This window comes from Lethenteron reissneri, chromosome 26, assembly GCF_015708825.2.
Source record: "Lethenteron reissneri isolate LAM-NWPU_2019-01 chromosome 26, ASM1570882v1, whole genome shotgun sequence".
In the NCBI taxonomy this organism is placed as follows: Eukaryota; Metazoa; Chordata; class Hyperoartia; order Petromyzontiformes; family Petromyzontidae; genus Lethenteron; species Lethenteron reissneri.
In genome coordinates this window covers 9256994-9276045 of record NC_083804.1, presented here as the reverse complement: position 1 = coordinate 9276045, position 19052 = coordinate 9256994, and the positions used below count along the sequence as shown (strand labels likewise).

Below are 19052 nucleotides of genomic sequence, written 5' to 3'. Positions count from 1 at the left end.
GTTTAGTCATATTTTGTATGGCTGATGTAAATGGCAGAGCAACAACTACAATGTCACATGCAGGGGCAGCGGACTGTATCGCTATCATGTCTCCTTCGTATTTGTGGATCGGGAACATTGCGACGTTCTATGTCGTACGGTCTGTTCTGGATGACCACCGGGGAATGCAGCACGGTGCTGTACAGGGGAGACCTCGCTTAGTGTGATCCCGGTAGAACGTTGATTCGTTATAGCGCTCTTTGTCCCGGAGAAAATTTTTACTATTAAAAAAATACGTGAAGAAAGCCACCAATTTCCCCGCAGCAATTGTCACGATTGTTCACCAAGGAAGGCCTCATTGAGTCTCAAGACTAATTTTCAGGAGAGTCTTGGCAAGTGTTTTGTTGTTGAATATGGGGGGGGGGGTGTTGTTGCTCCTGAGTGGAATTCCAATCGGGTAGTTTTCAGTGTCATTCATCAGCATTTGGGATGTTTGGCCAATAACCGTTACAATGCATGCGTTCTCTTTATCTGTGACAGGGAACCTAAGAAACCTGAGGAAACCCGATGCAGATCAGGGGGGAGAAGTTCAAGTTCATGTATTAGGTATAGCCCTGTGAGCCATTCGGCTCTTGAATCGGGTGCAACCGCAACAAACAGAAAACAAAAACATGAACAAGAAAACATCTTAAAGTGAATATGTGACTATGTGCAAACAGAAAATCCAAGAAAAGACTGTAAAATATTGCAGAAAAAGCACCGTACACAAAAATGTGCAAAAATCCCAGTGGGATGCAAGTCAAACAACAACAACCACAAGACAACTTAGATTAAGGCCATCAGTCTAACTCTGTACTACAACAAACAAACATGGCCAAACCAAAAAACTTTTCGAAAATCACCAAAATAAAGCTATACAAGCAATGAAACAGTGATCATAGGAGAACGTACAGAACGTACAAACTCAGGAGATTAGCAACAAATGTTATCACTGCGCCACCACGCCACGCTAATTGACAGTGCTACGATACATGACATGGTAACAGCACAAGCAAGAAAAACCATGCACACCGCATGGATTATATTATAATGGGACGAGTTCCAACGTGCGTTTGTTTGTCCTCGTGTGTGTTTCACGAGCAGTACGAAATCGCGTTGTGTATTTGAAAGTGCAGTACGCGTATGTGTCACTGCCGTACGTGATCGCTTTGCTCTGGTCTGGGCATCTCCGGGTGTTGGACTACTGTACACCACTGATCGACGTGGCCGGTTTTCAAGAGGGCGAACCTCCCAACAAGAAACACGCCAATCGTCGGGCAAACGTCGGCCTTACGTTCCACGTTTATATTCCCAGTACGCGTATCCATTAAACATGTTCGTGAATATATGGGAATATAAATATACTCGGCAGCTTCCATTCGGTTTAATGAAACGCTTACAATGACGAGCGCGTGCCGGAAAGCGCTACAACAACCTGCAAGGAGCACATCGATGAGTTGACGGGATTCTGTGGCACGCGTCTCGCCCACCCCCCTCCTCGCCCTGTTCCGTGTCCCCGAGTGACCCCCTCGCCCCCACCCCTTGCCCCCCCCTCTCGCCCACCCCTTGCCCCCCCATCGCCCCTCCCCCTTGCCCCCCCCTCGCCCCCACCTCTTGCCCCCCCCCTCGCCCCCACCCCTTGCCCCCCCTCGCCCCCACCCCTTGCCCCCCCTCTCGCCCCCACCCCTTGCCCCCCCCTCGCCCCCACCTCTTGCCCCCCCCTCTCGCCCACCCCTTGCCCACCCCCTCGCTCCCACCCCTTGCCCCCCCTCGCCCCCACCCCTTGCCCCCCCTCGCCCCCACCCCTTGCCCCCCCTCTCGCCCCCCCTCTCGCCCACCCCTTGCCCACCCCCCTCGCCCCCACCCCTTGCCCCCCCTCGCCCCCACCCCTTGCCCCCCCTCTCGCCCCCACCCCTTGCCCCCCCCTCGCCCCCACCTCTTGCCCCCCCCTCTCGCCCACCCCTTGCCCACCCCCCTCGCTCCCACCCCTTGCCCCCCCTCGCCCCCACCCCTTGCCCCCCCTCGCCCCCACCCCTTGCCCCCCCTCTCGCCCCCCCTCTCGCCCACCCCTTGCCCACCCCCCTCGCCCCCACCCCTTGCCCCCCCTCGCCCCCACCCCTTGCCCCCCCTCTCGCCCCCCCCTCTCGCCCACCCCTTGCCCCCCCCTCTTGCCCACCCCCCTCGCCCCCACCCCTTGCTCCCCCCTCGCCCCCACCCCTTGCCTCCCCTCTCGCCCCCCCCCTCTCGCCCCCCCCTCGCCCCCACCCCTTGCCCCCCCCTCGCCCCCACCCCTTGCCCCCCCCTCGCCCCCACCCCTTGCCCCCCAGGGCTCGTCGCGTCTCGGGACTGACTTCCATCTCCGTGACAACCAAAACGCGACGCGGTCGCCACCAACCCCCCAACGCCACCACGCCCCCCCCCCCCAGCCGGTCACCCCAACCCCAGCGATGCAATTCAACAACATCACCACCACCACCAACTGACGGTGGTGACCCAGAGAGAAGAAGAACAACGCCAATGCGATGAGTGAGTGAGCGAGAGGCGAGGGGAGGGGAGGGCATCACTGAGATTTCAGAGCGAACGCAGTCGCCGTCACTGACCGCAGCCCGCGTCGCAGCGACGTGGAGTGGCGGTAGCGACCGCAGTGGAGGACACAGGTGAGTTGCCGTGGGGGGCGGGTGGGACAATGGGGTTTTTATATATATATACACCCTGTACCGGATTATAAGACGCGCCTTTCCTCCTGCGCGCGCGCGCTTTCAATCATAAAGTTGGCGTTGTGCGTCTCATGGTGCAGTAGGCGCGCACGTGCGTTGTGATTCATCTCTGTCTCCACACGTGGTGGTGGGGGGGGGGTAGCGGTGGTGAAAAGTGTCGCTTTCACCCGGCGACCCAGGTTCGAGTCCCGCAAACGACTCATTAATAACAGCGGCGAATATCTGTAACCGGCATCTGGGAGGCCCCTAGGTAGACGCGGCCTCAAATGAGTACCCGGCGCGGTGTGTAAACATCGCCACTGGGGAGACAAAGGCGGCCGGTGGCGGTGCTGGCCACCCACCCGCTCGTGTGCTGTGCCGGCCTTGATAGGTGCTCGCGAACAGCACTTGCCCCCGGCGTATGTTAAGGCTATATGGGGCATCTTTGTCATTGACCAGGTTTTTCGTTGTAAGTTTATTGACAGCGGTGTACACGTTGAGGTGCGTCTTACTTTCCGGAGCGTCCTATACTCCGGAAAATAAGGTATTTGGATTATGGTTTTGATAATAAATTATCATCGTAATTCCTTTGTCGACCATACGTCTTCATTGATAAGTCTTTGTACTTAATTGACGTTATGAGTGTACGAATAAGCAATAATTCATCAACAGAAATCCCTTATTATCAATAGTTCCAATACTCCATAATTCATCATCAATAAATCTCCATATCCGTGGTAAATGTACGATATGAGCATCACAGTCAATGACCATCATTCCACTGATCAGTCAGGGTCAGGCCCTCTGTGATGTACAGTATCTGCTTGCTTGTCTGCCAGGTTACCGTTGCCACCTGTCCTGGATTTCCCAGGACGTCCTCCTTTTCGACGTAGCTAGTCTTTGACAGAGCCGTCACTCGGATTCAGCGAATCGGGGCGACCGCCCTGGACCCCGTACTTTTGGGGGGGGGCGCGCTTTAACGTCACGGTCGTCAAATGTAATACTTCCAGTTTAGTTTGAAGGCGTCGGGGGCCGCACCCTCCCCCCTATGGATGGCCCTTACTTTTGGATATCTTGTCAGTCTTCCCATGGCATTAACAATTTCGGGTTTCGTCAGTTGCATAATAATAATAAACCACTCAAGACCATGCATTTACGTGTACAGTAGTAGTTCTCACCGATTCTGGCACTGTGAGATATTGCGCACCTCCAATTAGTACGGTTGGATTCGTACAGTGGGAAAGACGTTCAACATACATTCATTCTTCCCACGATATGTCGCGGTTTTATGTACCCCAGAGGTGACAACGCGAGCACCACCACCACCACGTGTGTGGGTCCCCGCAGACAGCCACTGCAATAAGCGACCACGATGCCACCAATAAGGAAGACGGAAGGTAACGCCACTAATTGTATCTCACACTCCATGGGCGTGCGAATGACTTGGTTCACTGATGGGTGATCGTACGTAAGAAAAGTGTACAGCGAAAACTTAAATCGTGTAAAACGTGGACTCGACTGTATACTTTATCCAATATGATCCTTCAAAGAACACGACTGGGATTCACATCAGTCAATCGTCTGCCTTGAGTAACACGGATCGACAAGGGTCAGTTCACTACCAACAAAAATACATTTTAGTCCATCAGGCCATTTCATTTGTCTTCTTGGTCAGAATTTCCCAGGAGCCTTTGTGTGAGCAGCAAAACCTTGAACCGGTCTCAAATCCTTTTGAGTCTCATCGTCACGGTGTGGCCTGGCAAAGAAATGCCACTGGGTTTCCTGGTGTTAGAAGGCCATTCACAGAACATTCGTCATAACAACCCCCCTTTGCCATTCACTGCTTCACAATCAGGCAAGACGGCACAATCATTTTAATTCATAAATCATCTTCAGCCGCGATATTTCCACTGCTGGATGAATGTCTCTCCAAGCCACCGTCAAATTTAAATGCAGATTAAAGCCTGGGCGTTGATGTGGTTAGAACAGAAGGTCGCGAGTCGAACTCCAGGTCAGGGTTCAACTCGGCCCATCATCCCTCTGTGACGGATCGACATTCCACTGTGTGTGTGCACCAACAATAGTGGCATCTGCCATGTGAATGTACAAATTTCTCAACTGGCTACAAACTACCTAAAAAAACACGACAGCACCCCCTCCATGCTAAATATTACACGTAGGTGTTTACCTGTACGACAAAGACCTGTACAGGGAATCTAACTTGTTATTTTTTACATGTGCGGCGGCGGCAGCAGCAGCAGGCGTCCCCGGCTGGCTTCAGCAGAGGGGCGGTTCGCTGGCTCGTGTGGATGAACGCGACGACGAGGTGGATGGGGATGAGGTAGACAAGCTATGTTTAGAGGATGACCTTGTGGGGGGCGTCAGGCTACACGAGTGAGGTCAAACAGAGCCGGCTGCACACCTCTTCCATCACCCCTGCCTAACCATGAAGTAACACTCTGCTCCTACGTAAACAAGCTGGTCGTACGATCCTGGCACAGGGCGTTCTTGCCAACATTTTTTTGTAAACGTGTTTAATGTGCCTGGCCGCGAGGTGGCTATGAGATGCAAGTAATGGGCCCTTGAATGTACGCGTGCAGTTGTCGTTAAGTGTTATCTCCCTTTACATTGCTGATGAATTTCTTTGGGTTCTCAAGCGTCCGACCACATGCCAAACACTCATTCGTGGAAAGTTTGACCCAATCGAGAACATTTATAGTGAGCAGGTATTGATTGACCAGGTGTTGAGGTGAGCAGGCATTGGGGATAGCAGGTGTTGGGGTAAAGTGTTGGTGCGAGCAGGTGTTTGAACAATTATATGAGCGAGCTTGTGTTTGAAATGCTGTTAAATTGAGCAATACATAGATTGAGATGGCGTTAAGACTCAGAGGAATCTGTGTGACGGAGCGTGTTTGAATGGAGGAGTGGGTGTGCGTGTGTTTGTGTGCGCGTGCGTGACCTGGTCAAAGCCTATGATACCATCAGTAGGCCTGGGCTCTGGGTTGTATTTCGTGCTTTCGGAGTCCCTGACAGTTTGCTCACAATCATTAAGGACCTTCAGTATGGTGAGTGGGCCCGGGTAAAACTACGTGGCAGGGAGTCGGGACCATTCCCTGTTCACCTTGGGGTGCGACAGGGATGTCCTCTGGCTCCCACATTATTTAACATCTATTTGGACCACGTAGTTCGTGATGCCTTCGATGGCTGTACCGGAGGAATTTCCATCTAGTACAGATATAATGGGAGGCTGTTCGATGCCCGGGTGCAGTCAAGGAATGGCTCCCTATTGGTCAACCATGTTATATATGCCAATGATCTGGTAATTGCTGCTCACTCAGAGGGTGAGTTGGAGGCACTGCTGCTGAACCTGAAGCATGCCACGAAGAGGTTGGGCCTTACCATCAGCCCCACCAAAACTAAGCACCTGCCTGGGTATTTTGTACCATCAGACACTCCACCCCCACAACTCCAAATTGGTGATGGGGCAGTTGTGGAGAGAGTGGAGACTTTTCCATATCTGGGCACTGTGCTCATGACTGGCTCCAATTTGACAGCAGAGGTGTTACTCCGCGATAGTCGAGCGGCATTATCTTTTCATCGGTTGCGTAACGCTGTGTGGAAGTTACCTGGTCTGTCGCTCCACACGAAGCTGCAGGTCTTCTTGGCCACAGTCATGCCCTCCTTTCTTTACACTTGCGAAACATGGACCCCCCTAATGGAACATCTTCACCGGTTAGAAACATTTAGGCTGGCCTGCCTACGATCCATCCTGGGTTAAACAAGGCTGGATTGTGTCAGGAGCTCACAAATCCTTGAAAGATCTGGACAAAGTTCCATCAGTGAGCTCCTCTGGCAGGCAAGGCTGCGTTGGTTGGATCATGTAGCCCGCATGCCCAGCCACCGCATGCTTAAACAGCTTTTGTTCGGCCAGATAGAGGGGGCTAAACAGGTGTGCCAGGGGCTAAAGATGAGATGGAGTGATGTGGTACAAGAGGATGTGCAGCTGAGTGGACTTGCCGATGACTGGTACCAGCGGTGTCAAGATTGGCCTCTGTGGAGAAGGCTCGTGAAGGACGCTACTGGGCATTTGGAGGCAGTCGCCCTTCAACATTTACAACGGAGGGCGGAGGAGCGACGCTCACAACGACCGAAGCACCGGGTGGCTGAAGCGCAGCAAGTTGGCACAGTAGCAGGCACAGGTGGTGCATCGGCCAGTCATCTTAGTCAGTCGACCCGTGGCACAAGCGCCATGGTGACGTCACCGCCACTTAGTGGCGAATGGCGGTTGTTGTTGTTGTTGTTGTGCGTGTATGCTGCGGGGGTGCAGGCCGAGCCAGGGCCACACGAGTTAGGGGTCCCCAAGGCCCGTGACGAGAACCGCTTCGAGGCGCTGTCTCAGGAGACGGTGTCGGCCCTCGCGCTCACCCGCGGCTGCGTGGCCGAGGTGACGACGGCAGTGATGGCAGTGGCTTCTCGTGTTCCCACGTCTCCACGACCCTGTGTTGTCTTGTCTCTCCGTATTAATGGCCCCGTGCCTTCGTGTCTCCGTGTACTCTTGTATTTTCACGTTACGATATTTTCGTGTCCCGGTGTCTCACTAGCTCTGTGTCTTGATGGTTACATGTATTATCATCAAGTTACTGTGTTCTGTGCTTAAATGTGAGTTTTTTTTATCCCCATGTATCTATGTTCCCATGTCCCTTCGTTTCCAAGTCTCTGGGTCTTCACGTCCCCATGTCTTCACGTCTCTTCGTTTCCAAGTCTCTGGGTTTTCATGTCCCCATGTCTACACGTCTCTTCGTTTGCAAGTCTCCGGATCTTCATGTTGCCATGTCTTCATGTTCTCTCCATCTTCACGTCCCCCGTGTTTTCATTTTGTCCACAGCTCATGGACTTTAAGGATGTGCTGCTCCAGCACTCTCTTCCCGGGGCCCTGCGCGCGAGGTTTCTCCTGCTCATGTCTCGCCTACACCGCAGGTAGCAGGGGCCTTCCCACTCATTTAAGGCTGAGTTTACGTAGACGAGGCCCGGTGCAGGTTAATACACTACTCGCTCCCCACTAGACACCAGTTACAATTCTATGAGACAAATGATGATGATGTATATAACAATGATTAAACTGGTTATGATGATGATCATCATCATGAATATGACACTGGCAGTGATGGCAACAATTGACAAAGAACGTGAATAAACGATATACTCAGGATAGCAATGATGATGAATGAGACTGGTAGTGATAATGCTGATGGTTATGACAGGGACGATAATGATGCTGACAATGATGATCCTACTCCTAATAACAGCCACGGTGATGATTATCAACATCACCATGACTACTAACAATGATAACAGTCATGGTGACAATGTTGATCTTTTAATATTTTATATTTATACTGGTAGGAACCTCCTGGTTACACCAGCCCACAGGAGATTATTGTGTCCGTCCGTCTGTCGTGCAGGGAGGGGCTGGGTGGGGAGGGGCTGGGTGGGGAGGATGGGGTTGGGTGGGGGGTGGGTGGATTGGGGCTGGGTGGGGAGGGGCTGATCACCCCGTGGTGCCCTTATAAAACTCAACGTTTAACCTACTCACGCCGGCTTGTGCCCGCCCTCACAGTCGGGCATATTTGCGGAATACACCACGCCGCCGTTGACCCTGGCCATTGACCGAGCAACCCAACGTTCCTACCAGCTCCCTCCGCAGGAATATGTTAAACAGTCGCCTTAGCTAAAGGTGTTTTACATAGTTTAAAAGTGGTACAAAAATATAGTGATTTAGATGGCAAGGGAGTGCAAAGGTCGAGAAATGAGTGATCGTAACAGAGGGCATATGAGGTCACGAAAGGGCAGAGGAGGGAGGAGACGGAGTGGAGGGGCAAGGGGAGGGAAGAGGAAGGGAATGGGCAGTGGAGAAGAGGTGAGGCTTCGAGAGAGGAAGGAAAATGAGGTTAAGGAAGGGGACTGCTCAATGTACAGGGGAAGTTGATTCCAGTGGAGGGATACAAGGCGGGAGAAGGATCTAAAACGAGATCGAGCACAGAGAGAAGGAAGGAGGCAGAGAGAGATACAGAGAGAAGATTGGGAATGGTGAGCACGAAAGAGGGGCACAAAAATACATGAGAGGCTGAAGATGAGTTGGGGATGGCCATGGAGAGATGATAGTAGTAACGATGACAATGATAACGTCTGCGATATTAACGACGATGGTGATGATAATGTGTGACGAAGTGTATCAGACGTGCAGGTGCCCGCCGGGGAATTGTCCCGTCTCACGCTGGTCTACTCGTCTCACTGGCACGGGCAGAGCGAGACATTGAGGACCCTACACGAGCACTGCCAGATGTGGGCGCCGGTCAATGGCCGCTACCTCCTCCTTCGTCCCTCCTCCTCCTCCTCTCCGCCTCATCATCTCCCCCGCACCCAGCACCACCACCATCATCGTCATCATCATTCTCATCATCATCATTGCTCTCCATCATCCTCACAGTCGTCCACCACCATTGCCATCATTATGATCATCGCTGTGGTCATCGTCATAGCTATTGTTGACCATCATCACTTCGTCATAGCCCTCGTGTGACATCACACCCATACATTTCAATACCTTACTGCAGTGGCATTACAAATTGCGCTACGACCGAGCCCTTGATCAAAAATTTAAAGGTCTTTTTTTCCCACCCTCCTTCCCTGAACGAGGATTCAAACTCGCGTGGGACGTACACGGCCAGGTGTGTAGCTACTAGAGCAGAGAGCTCTTCCGTTGACACTGACCGAGTGACTGGAGCCGCATGCAGAGGAGGTGTTTGTGTGCCCGCGTGCTCAGGGACACAACTATGGGGGGGGGGGGGGGGGTATGTGGTAGACAACTATGGGGGGGGGGTATGTGGTAGCGTCATGCGACGCGTAGGGGCCCAGTCGGTCACAAGGGGGGGCCGAATCAACAACAAGATAAACAAGTAAAAAAATGTAAAGAATTTTTTTTTTTTACCAAAAAACTAAGGAGAACAATAATACATGGTTGTAGCCTGCACATTATTGTACACGGGTTAACACACATCCGTAGCTTTTTCAGTAGAAGTGAGTCGGGGGAAGGGAGAGAGGGGGGGTCCACCCCGTTGAAATGAGTTGTTGCGCCCCTGCCCACGCGCGCGTGTGTGTGTCCATCTGTCCCTAGGAAACAGAGGCTTCTGGATGTCGCCATGAGGCGGTTGCAGCTGGTGCACGAGCAGGTAGTGACCTTTCAGTGCAGGGGAGGTCACCACCTGCACACCACCGCCTGGCCTTGCACGAGCCCCTCAGCTTGTGCAACCTGCCGAGGAGTTGACTGAGGCTGGGGGTCGATTGTGTGCAAGGCCGTAGCCATGGAGTCAACATTGGAGGGGACCAAATCTTCCAGGGGGTCTGGGGGACCCCCCCAGAAAAAAAACTAAATTTGAAAACTAATTTCCTGCCATTTCCTGCCTAAAATATTTTTAAAATAACTAACACATAGGATGGACTTTTTATTTCTTTATTACATTAATGTCTAATAGTGTATTGTATTACATTGCTCTGTTTTTTTCTTTTTTACCTTTTCTTATTTCATTGTATATAATGGCAGAGATTAGGGATTAATTAAGTACAACCATAACCACAATCATATAAACATACATTTATTTTATAGCAATATATTGGGGGGGACATTTTGAGCATATTTGAATATTGGGGGGGGGGGGGGGCCTTGATTGAGTGAGGCTAGAGTGGAGAGTGTGAGGCCTGAACGTGTGAGACAACAGAGGTAAAGTCGCCATGGAAAAAGTTCAAAAGTCCATGAGTCGGTTCACTTTGCGAGTTTGCCTTGGCACACAAAATCGACCAGTGTGTGATCCAACACCCCAACCAACACTCCACCAAACACTCCAACCAACACTGCACCGGTTGTGTCGCCAACATCTCCACCAAAAACATCATCCAAAACCTCATTCCATCGGTCAACAAAAAGTCCACTTAAAATTCCACTCCACCCCCTCACCAGTGATGAGGCCGAAACATTACGAAGACCCATGCAGCACCATTGCCACTCCTTGGCAGTTATAGCACAATACGGTTCACTGATGAACCCAAATTATTGCAAGCACCCATATACAATCCTGCCCTCATCTTGGCGCGTCATATCTGGGCATGGCTCCCTGATGATCCATAATGTCTTTTGTGTGGTCCTTTTGGTAACGAACAATACAAAAATATCAATATCATCAGCCATTATCTATCCACTGCTAGATGAAAGCCTCTCCGCACAAGTTGTCTTTTCACCAGCGAATAAAACATTTCTTCCCGTAACGGCGAACCTGACAAGAGGGCAGAATCCGCAAATAATCTTTACATGTTGAGTTGAATGTCACTCGTGTGGGGCTTTTCCTGGAGACGCGTCAATGTCATGTTTTAAAATCCTTTATATTAAGTTCACTTGCTTGCTTGCGCGCTTACGACCATGCAAATCTTTCGGTCGTTTTTTAACCCACTTCCCGTGATCCAATCGAGCTGACATTTTGCACACAGACTCGTTGTGCGTGACAATTTATTTTCGTGAAAATTTTTTTCCAAAATTTTCCACTTTTTAGAAAAAATCTTTTTTTCATATTTAATTTAAACTACCAATGTGATAAAAATGAAACTCTTACTCAAGAAAAACAGAAATGAATAATAAAATAAAACCGATGCCACGCATATAAAGGATTTATAGTGAAAAAGTTTGTTTTTACGGGTTAATTTTTCTCAGGTGAGAAGAGTTGCAGAGGAGAGAAGGTTGCTTCGCTGGGAGAAGATGTTTATGAAGATGACGGTGAGAGATCGACGACGTTCATTTCGAAGCCATGCGATCCCAGCGACGCACGCAACTTTATTATTATTCTGTCGTGTGAGTGTGTGTGTGTACGTATGTTGAACTTCTTTGGCACCGTGCGTGTTTTTTGGTTTGTCGATGGGTGGCTAAGTCACAGAAAGTTGCCACAGGTGGGGTGCATATAACCAATCATAGTAATAGGTTTTTACCCTTTTAACTGGTACAAAATCTGACACCTTTATACAAGGCATCATGTTTGCAATAACCTCAACACAAGAAGTCAAAATTCAAACAAAAAGAAACAACTCTGATGATGATAATGATATGCACTGTCCTTGAAGTTGATTGGTCCACACCCGAGACAGCTTTCTTTAGAGCCTAGTCTCCATTGGTGTTGGACCAGATGACGCCAAAAGGTGTACAACTTTTGTACCAGTTAAAAGGGTAAAAACCTATTACTATATTTTGCCACTGGTAAAGGAGATCTCATAGTGCATATAACCAATCATGTCAGTTAATCCAGAGCACCTGGGCCCTCCTGCCAGCGAGCCTTCAACAACTCCACGTGGCCTCAGAGTGACAGCACAAATGCTGTGGTGACGTTACTTTAGTGGCGAATCGCGGTTGTATGTAAATGTTTATTTGTCTGTGTCTGTGTATTTGAGAGTGTCTCTTTGTATGTCATGAAGGAGTTGTGCTATGAACTCAGTTACATAAACTCAATTCCAGGCCACGGATAACATAAGTGGAAAGTGATATCTGACCTGATGCTTGGCCTCCTGTAGATCAACTCAGCCTAAAGTGAGTACAGTACCGTATCTAATGTATCACCTTACCCAGCACTGAGGAAGACAGATTCCGAATAACGTTGTGTTGGCCACCCCACCAACTCGTGCACAGTTTCAGCCTTGATAGGTGCTCGCTAACGGCACTTTCTCCAACAGGCTGTATGTCTATACGGGGCAGCTTTGTACGAATGACTGTCCGAGTGTACATACGTGTACAGCACATGTGTGCGTGCACGTGCCTATTAGCGAACATCTGTGTTTTCTCACGGAACCCCGACGGCCAGGCAACTGACGTTCTTGGAGCAAAGTGGCCGAATATGATGGCGTCTTTCATGGAGGAAGCGACCCAGAGGTACGTGAACATCAGCAGCGAAAGTGAACGACAATGTAAATGTCCGTGTTAGATGTTGCTCTGCCCCTAACAATAACTCGGCAACCAGATACTACCCCTCAAATCAAGACACGAGGCAACCAGACCGAACCCCCAATCCATAAAAACTAGAGAACCAGACCCTGCTCCTAACTAGCCCCAGCACCAACTCCTATCGGATCGAGTGGGGGGGGGGGGGGCACAAGAACTGTTGTGTGGGGGGGGGGGGCACCCTCATAACCGCAATTCACCGCTAAGGGGCATGAACTTTGGTGGGGTCAAAGGGCGCAGCCCTGATTCCACCTATTTAAACTATAAAACCAAAAGTTTATTTTTATTTTACCGGGCAAGACCCACTGAGCTGTATAGCTCTTTCAGAAGCGACCTCGCCACAAATTCTAGCGTAATCAAGTGGCTTATTGCGTGGACATTTATAGCAGCCAAATACTCGAAACGCATGTTTCTAAATGCGGAGGGAGAAACCGGAGGACCCGGAGAAAAATCCACGCGACCACGGGGAGAACATCCAACCTCCAAAAATACAGGCGTCGGGGTCAGGGTCGAACACACGACCTCCTGTAAACCAGGCGAGGTAGTTAACATCTCCTAGCCACTGCGGCACCCCAACTAACAAACGAGCAAGCAACCCCCAGCTCTTCTCTCCACGGGATGAGAGTTTTCTTTTTTCCTGAAGCGTGCGTCGTTTGACACGTGCTGTTGGACACGAGTGTCTTATTTAAGTCGGGGACGTCTTGTCGTGTTGTTGTAGGGGAGACGTCCGGAGTGTTCAGAAAACCTCTTCCGAAGGCTTCAGTAAAGGCAACAGTGATGAAGACGTGGATGTTGATGACGATGATTATGACGATGAAGACGATAGTGATGATCAAGACATGTTCATCCCAACTGTAAGTGAAAGAGAAAAAAAGCATTACAAATTTAAATATGCCTGTAGAACGCAGTATAGAAAATATTTGCATAGCTGTGCAGATCTTTGAGTGGTATCTGCTCACGTGTATGGGTTTTCTCCACCTCGCAAAAACACTGAGGACTCAGTGAGCCTTTACTGATTATAATTTTCTTTCTCGCAATATTTTCACGTTACAGAGTTAGATAGCCTGCCGGAGTGGAACCTTGGTTAAAGCATTTGAATCTGGTTTTGGACGACTCAGGCCATCATCTATCCGGCACCTATAATCCTGCACAGGAGGGATCCTCCAAGTTCAGACCGTGGGGGGTCGGAAGGAAGCCAAAGCTTGGTGTCCTAATTATCATTACAATCCCCCAGGGGTCCGTTAATGTCGTACCGCTTTGGGGAAGGTCAACAGTGGTCAACCCATGGGAATGGCGGAATTTCCACCTTAGGATCATTATACACGTTGATGAACTTTAATGAAACTGTTGTCGGATATCGCCACGGAAATGTTTGCCGTTCCATTTCCCCCGAGTGTGTCATGGTCCTTGGGGCAGAAGGAGCGCCACCCCTCCTCTGCTCCCTTGAGCAGAGAGACCAAAGCTTAATCTTTCGACTCCGAGTTGTGCATCACGCGATAATGCACCTCGTGTTGTGTTTGTCTGCAGGAGCGACACTGGAGGAAGCGACCAGCTCCCATGTCCATGGCGCCTCGTAGACGGGAGTTCGGCACTCAGACTGACGCCACCGCGCAGACAGACACTGACGCCCAGGCAGACACGAGCACGCGGACGAACGCAGACACCCAAACGGAATGCGCGCGCGCAGACGGACACGCACACGCAAACTCAAACGGGTGCCCAGGGAGACGCTGGCACACAGACGAAAATCGCCGCTCAGTTGGACGGAATCTCCCAGACGGACAGAATCTCCCACATAGACACGGGCGCCCAGACGGACACCGACGTGGTGGACGAGGAATATGTCACTCGGCCAGACCCAACGGGCCAGGCAGATGGAACCCTGCTGCTGGAGAACGTGACGTGCACGGACGCCGCCAGCCAGACTGAGGCTCCAGCAGAGGGGAGGTGAGGAGGGCCGAGGGAGTGGGACACGAGGGAGTAGGACAGGAGGAGTAGATGCCAAACGTTCCTGGTTTGGCCCCGGTTTAAAGATATCTGGGCTAATGCTTGACCCACGAGGCGGGCAAAGTGTGAGACTCTCTTGTGTAGTGGGCGGTGCTGGCAAAGGAGAAAGTGGGCCCGATGAGTGGTAGGTGGGGCCACAGACGTTAGGAACGGCGAGGAGAATCGCTGTGGTTGTGGAAAAGTTGGCGGGGCTGACAGAGGGAGGGGCTGCCAGCTCACCATGTGTCCCGGTTGAGCATCCGAGAAATGTGTGGTGGCCTTAGGAGGGAGTGAGGGAGATAGCAGAGTGATTTCACTTGACCTCCAACCGCGATATTTGAACTCGTACCCTTCAGATTGCGTATTTAACGTTATAACCACAGGAGCAACCAATCATCTGCTATCATGAACAGTACTAACAACAACAAAAACTATTCCAAATATACACCTTTGTCAATGCTTCTTTGTGCTCTTTTCTAATTTTCTTCCATTCGCTTTGCCAGTGCCCATGTGGCTGATCCATACATCACAATGTGCAATACGCGCCAACTGAAAACGCTCACAGCCGCGGTTATAAAAACGAACCTTTTCACCAAATAAACAAATTCGGCGTTCTGCACACCGAGTGCACAGATTGAACTCGTCGCCTGCGTGTATGAAGCGTGTCCGTGCGTGTGCATGCCAGTCGTGGGGAGCGATAGTTACGGCGGTTAGCGCGCTGCGTTACGAACCCGGTGACCCGAGTTCGTATTCCCGCTCACGGCCAACACCGGCGACGATTATCTGAACCAGTCCTGGGCCCTCCCCTAAGGTCGACCCAGCATCAAACGAGCAGCTGGTGCGATGTCTAAACATCGCCACCGGGGAGACACATGCAGCCGAGTGTGGCGCTGGCCACCCGACCTCCCATCGTGCGCCGCGCCCGACATCATCATCGGTGCTACTCGCTAACAGCACTCTGCGCGCAACGGTCTGTTGAGGCTACACGGGGTGTGGGGGGTCTGAATCTTTGTCTTTGCGAGTGAGCGAGACCGCTCGTGAAATACGTTGAAAGTGCGGTGATGAAATCCCAACGACCTTTCTTTCACAAACACCTCGGACGCTGCGCTATAGAGGAGCGAGTTTCCTCGCCGCTAATGGGGAATGGACGCAGCGCTCGCGCCGAGATCATTTACCGCAACTTCAGTTTCGTCCAAATGACATTTCAGCGAGTGCCGTTGGCAGAGGCGTGGAAGGGGAAAAAAAAACCCTGGGCAAGAAAAGAAAATCTAAAACTTTACTGATGTCGTGAGGCTGAGTGCTAAGACAGGGGCTGCCCTGATTACGCGCTCAAACAATGCGCTCTCTATGAAACGCGAAAGTGTTGCGCTGCTCCAACAAGTTGCAGGCGCGATGTTTATCTCACTTTAAGCAACGAGAAACTGGCTTTTGACCGTTACAGCCCCACTCGTCAAAAAAAAGAACCGTAACATTTTAATTTTGGGCGGGAAACGGTGGAACTTATCAACGCGAAAAGGTTTGACCAAACAAACCTGCTGATCAACAGGATGTCTGGGGAGTGGAGTTTGGGTGGGGGGGCTTCATCTAACAGTCGATTTATAAAGGTCTGAAAGTTATTGAGGTGGGGGGGGGGAGCACAGTGATTCGCACCATGCGCTATGAATGACGCTGGCGACCTGACTTTGATTCAAGGGGCCGGAACTATCAGTGGTCGCGAGTGACATCGCCACTGGTCCGGTGCCCTTCAGCAACCCACACTAACCACTGCGGTGAAATATTTCCACAACCCCCAAGATAAACACGGCGTGGGGAGGCCTTTATCCGGCAGTGGACTGATCATGGAAAATGATAATAATGATGATGAATATGACTGTAGATATTTTACCCACAGCTTGGAACTAAGAGCCGAGGAGATGTTCAACAGCTCCAGAATCCCGACACCCAAACCCCGATCCACGGAGGAGACGGTGGAGGAGGGGAGCGAGAGACAGCCTCAGGCCGACGTGAGTGCTGACGACGTCCATGGCAGAGACTCTGCTTTCACGAAGGTCCTACTGCATTGGCATGTTTGGACTGTGCGTGCGTTTTTAATAAGGCAGAGTTTTTGCTTCATTTGGGAGGAAACCGCAGCATCCACAGCACGGCCACCACACGCACACACGAGCGAGATGATAATCGAACGTTTGCATGGATGGGTTCGCTAACCCGCTTGGTGTGCAGGTTTACCCTCGCTTCATGCGGGTTTCGGTTTGTGTAATTATTGCCTATATGCGGCTAACCTATTTCTAGTATAACATTCTCAATACATTTCGATTTAAAGCTTTCGTGACTGCAGGGATTCACATTCTTGGTTCTTTCGGTAAAGTCACGTAGAAGGGAAACAATAAAATAAAATGTATTTTTATATTTTATTGAAAATGTTTTTATTATTTTATTGTTTCCCTTCTACGTGACTTTACCAAAATAACCAATAATATTCTCAATACAGTATTGCGGTTTTGAATTCACTCACGTGCGGGCCATGCGGTCGGACGTGGGACAGCATTGTGGAGTGTGCATCGTGTGCGCTACTCGGCAGGCAGCTTGTCTCGTGCGGTTTCGCTTTCGTTGCGCCCGTTTTTTGCAACGCATCTACTACGACCACATAAAGCGAAGGAAACCTGTCACTGGCGATTCCTGGACACGTTCGCGGAAAGCGGATTCAGGAATTTCACAAATCTGTGTAGCTACTACCAATCTTTACCACAATGTGACCGCTCACGATTTGTTGTCCTTCCCCCGCACCTACGATTAGTGCGGTTGGCTACGTACGGTGCGAAAGAAGTTCAACATACATACAAGATTCCACCGGTGCTCTATCAGGGTCTTTGACCCAGCAAATATGCAACATTGGGCCAACGTAGTTAGCAAGTGGTTGGAACCGTTGGACCAACGCTGCCCCAACGTTCCATGTTCACCAGGGACATCGCGACGATGAACCGCCTGAGACGACAACCGCTACCGAATATTTAGTGCTCAAGTGTCTCCGACGGGGCCATTACGAGCTTCCTTCCCCCCCCACGCCCCGCTTCCGTTCCCGTTCCCGTTCGTTGTCGTCATTGCTGCTGCCATGGTGGTGACCCTTGCCGTGCCCAGGTGTGGGCGAGCAGTCGGTGCGGGGGCGAGCAGCGCGGCGGAGGGCGACGTTCTGGCCGGCTCCTCGCGGACCGTCGCTCCGAGGAGGCGGCGCGCATCGAGGGCATCCTGGCGGCCCACGGGAGACTGGCCCCGGTGCCACGCGACCGTGCGGAAACTCGCAACAAGGCTCGCACACATCTCGCTCGGACAATATTTCAATTCTTGGCCCTTTCAATCGTCATTCATTCTTGCTTTCTGTCGTTCAGTCGCTCATTTGTTTTCATTCATTCGCACACTCATTCTTTCTGGATGAACTTTCTTTATTTTCGCGCTTACGGAAACATGCAATTGGCTCGCACACATCTTGCTCAGCCAATATTTAATTTCTTAGCCACTTCTCTTTCTTCCTTTCAATCACTAATTCTTTTTTTGACCATTCATTTACATACTCGTTATTTCTGGTCGATTATTAAAACATTTTCTCACTTTCCGTGTTAACATAATTCCCATGGCCTGCTCGGAATGCGCGGGGCCGTGTGTGTGTACTTGTACGTTGAACTTCTTTCGCACCGTACGAAGCCAAACTGTGCTAATCGGAGGCCTTTATCCGGCAGAGAATTGATAAAAGGGCCGTATATGTTTAAGTGCTGAATGGACATGGGAGTCATTTATCCGCGTCTCTGCATCTCCCCCACCCCTCCCCACTGCGCCCCGTGATGTGCAGCCTGGGATCTGTGCCGCGGCGCCGCGTTCTTCCCCTCCCCAGTGCGGCCACCTCGACCCCGGCCACGACCCCAGCCGCCTCACTCTCCCTTCCACCTGCCACCCCTGCACGCGACTCCCCAGGTGGGGAGCAGTGGCGCAGCGGTTCGCTTGGCGACCCGAGTTCGATAGACGCTTGTGTGTGGACACGTGGGGAGCGGTAGCGCAAGTTGCGCTATTAACCCCGGCGACCCGAGTTCGATGCCCGCTCGCGGCCAACACCAGTAACAAATATATGAACAGGTCCCAGGCCTCCCCTAGGTGGTGTGGTGTGTAAACATCGCCGCTGGGGAGATAAAGGTGATCGGGCGTGGTGCTGGCCACCCTCCCCGTACTGGCCTTCATAGCTACTCGCGAACAGCACTTTCCCGAACAGTCTGTAAAGGCTATACGGGAGATATTTGTCTTTGCCTTGGAGCAAACCATCACCTAACAACCTTCAT

General features: G+C 51.2%; 1 protein-coding gene across 2 annotated transcripts; it reads left to right on the top strand.

Moving 5' to 3' along the window:
• Nucleotides 1-2457: 2457 nt before the first annotated feature.
• LOC133347623 (uncharacterized) lies at nt 2458-17600 on the top strand. 2 transcript variants are annotated; one of them, XM_061560059.1, is made up of 13 exons: nt 2458-2675; nt 4014-4111; nt 4967-5040; nt 7042-7158; nt 7600-7691; nt 8943-9056; nt 9889-9943; nt 11473-11535; nt 12608-12675; nt 13463-13598; nt 14272-14691; nt 16622-16733; nt 17525-17600. In XM_061560059.1, the coding sequence occupies exons 2-11, from the start codon at nt 4087-4089 to the stop codon at nt 14671-14673; spliced, it is 1146 nt and encodes a 381-aa protein (XP_061416043.1). In that variant the 5' UTR covers nt 2458-2675; nt 4014-4086; the 3' UTR covers nt 14674-14691; nt 16622-16733; nt 17525-17600. The 2 variants fall into 2 exon arrangements, with proteins under 2 accessions (XP_061416043.1, XP_061416042.1); XM_061560058.1 differs by having other exon boundaries at nt 4967-5055.
• Nucleotides 17601-19052: the final 1452 nt, after the last annotated feature.

Excerpts from the sequence above, each read along its gene's own strand:
- LOC133347623 (XM_061560058.1), top strand. The coding sequence starts at position 4,087 with ATGCCACCAATAAGGAAGACGGAAG. Across the intron at positions 9,057-9,888 it reads CTACACGAGCACTGCCAGAT|GAAACAGAGGCTTCTGGATG; the intron begins GTGGGCGCCGGT and ends ATCTGTCCCTAG. Across the intron at positions 13,599-14,271 it reads AAGACATGTTCATCCCAACT|GAGCGACACTGGAGGAAGCG; the intron begins GTAAGTGAAAGA and ends GTTTGTCTGCAG.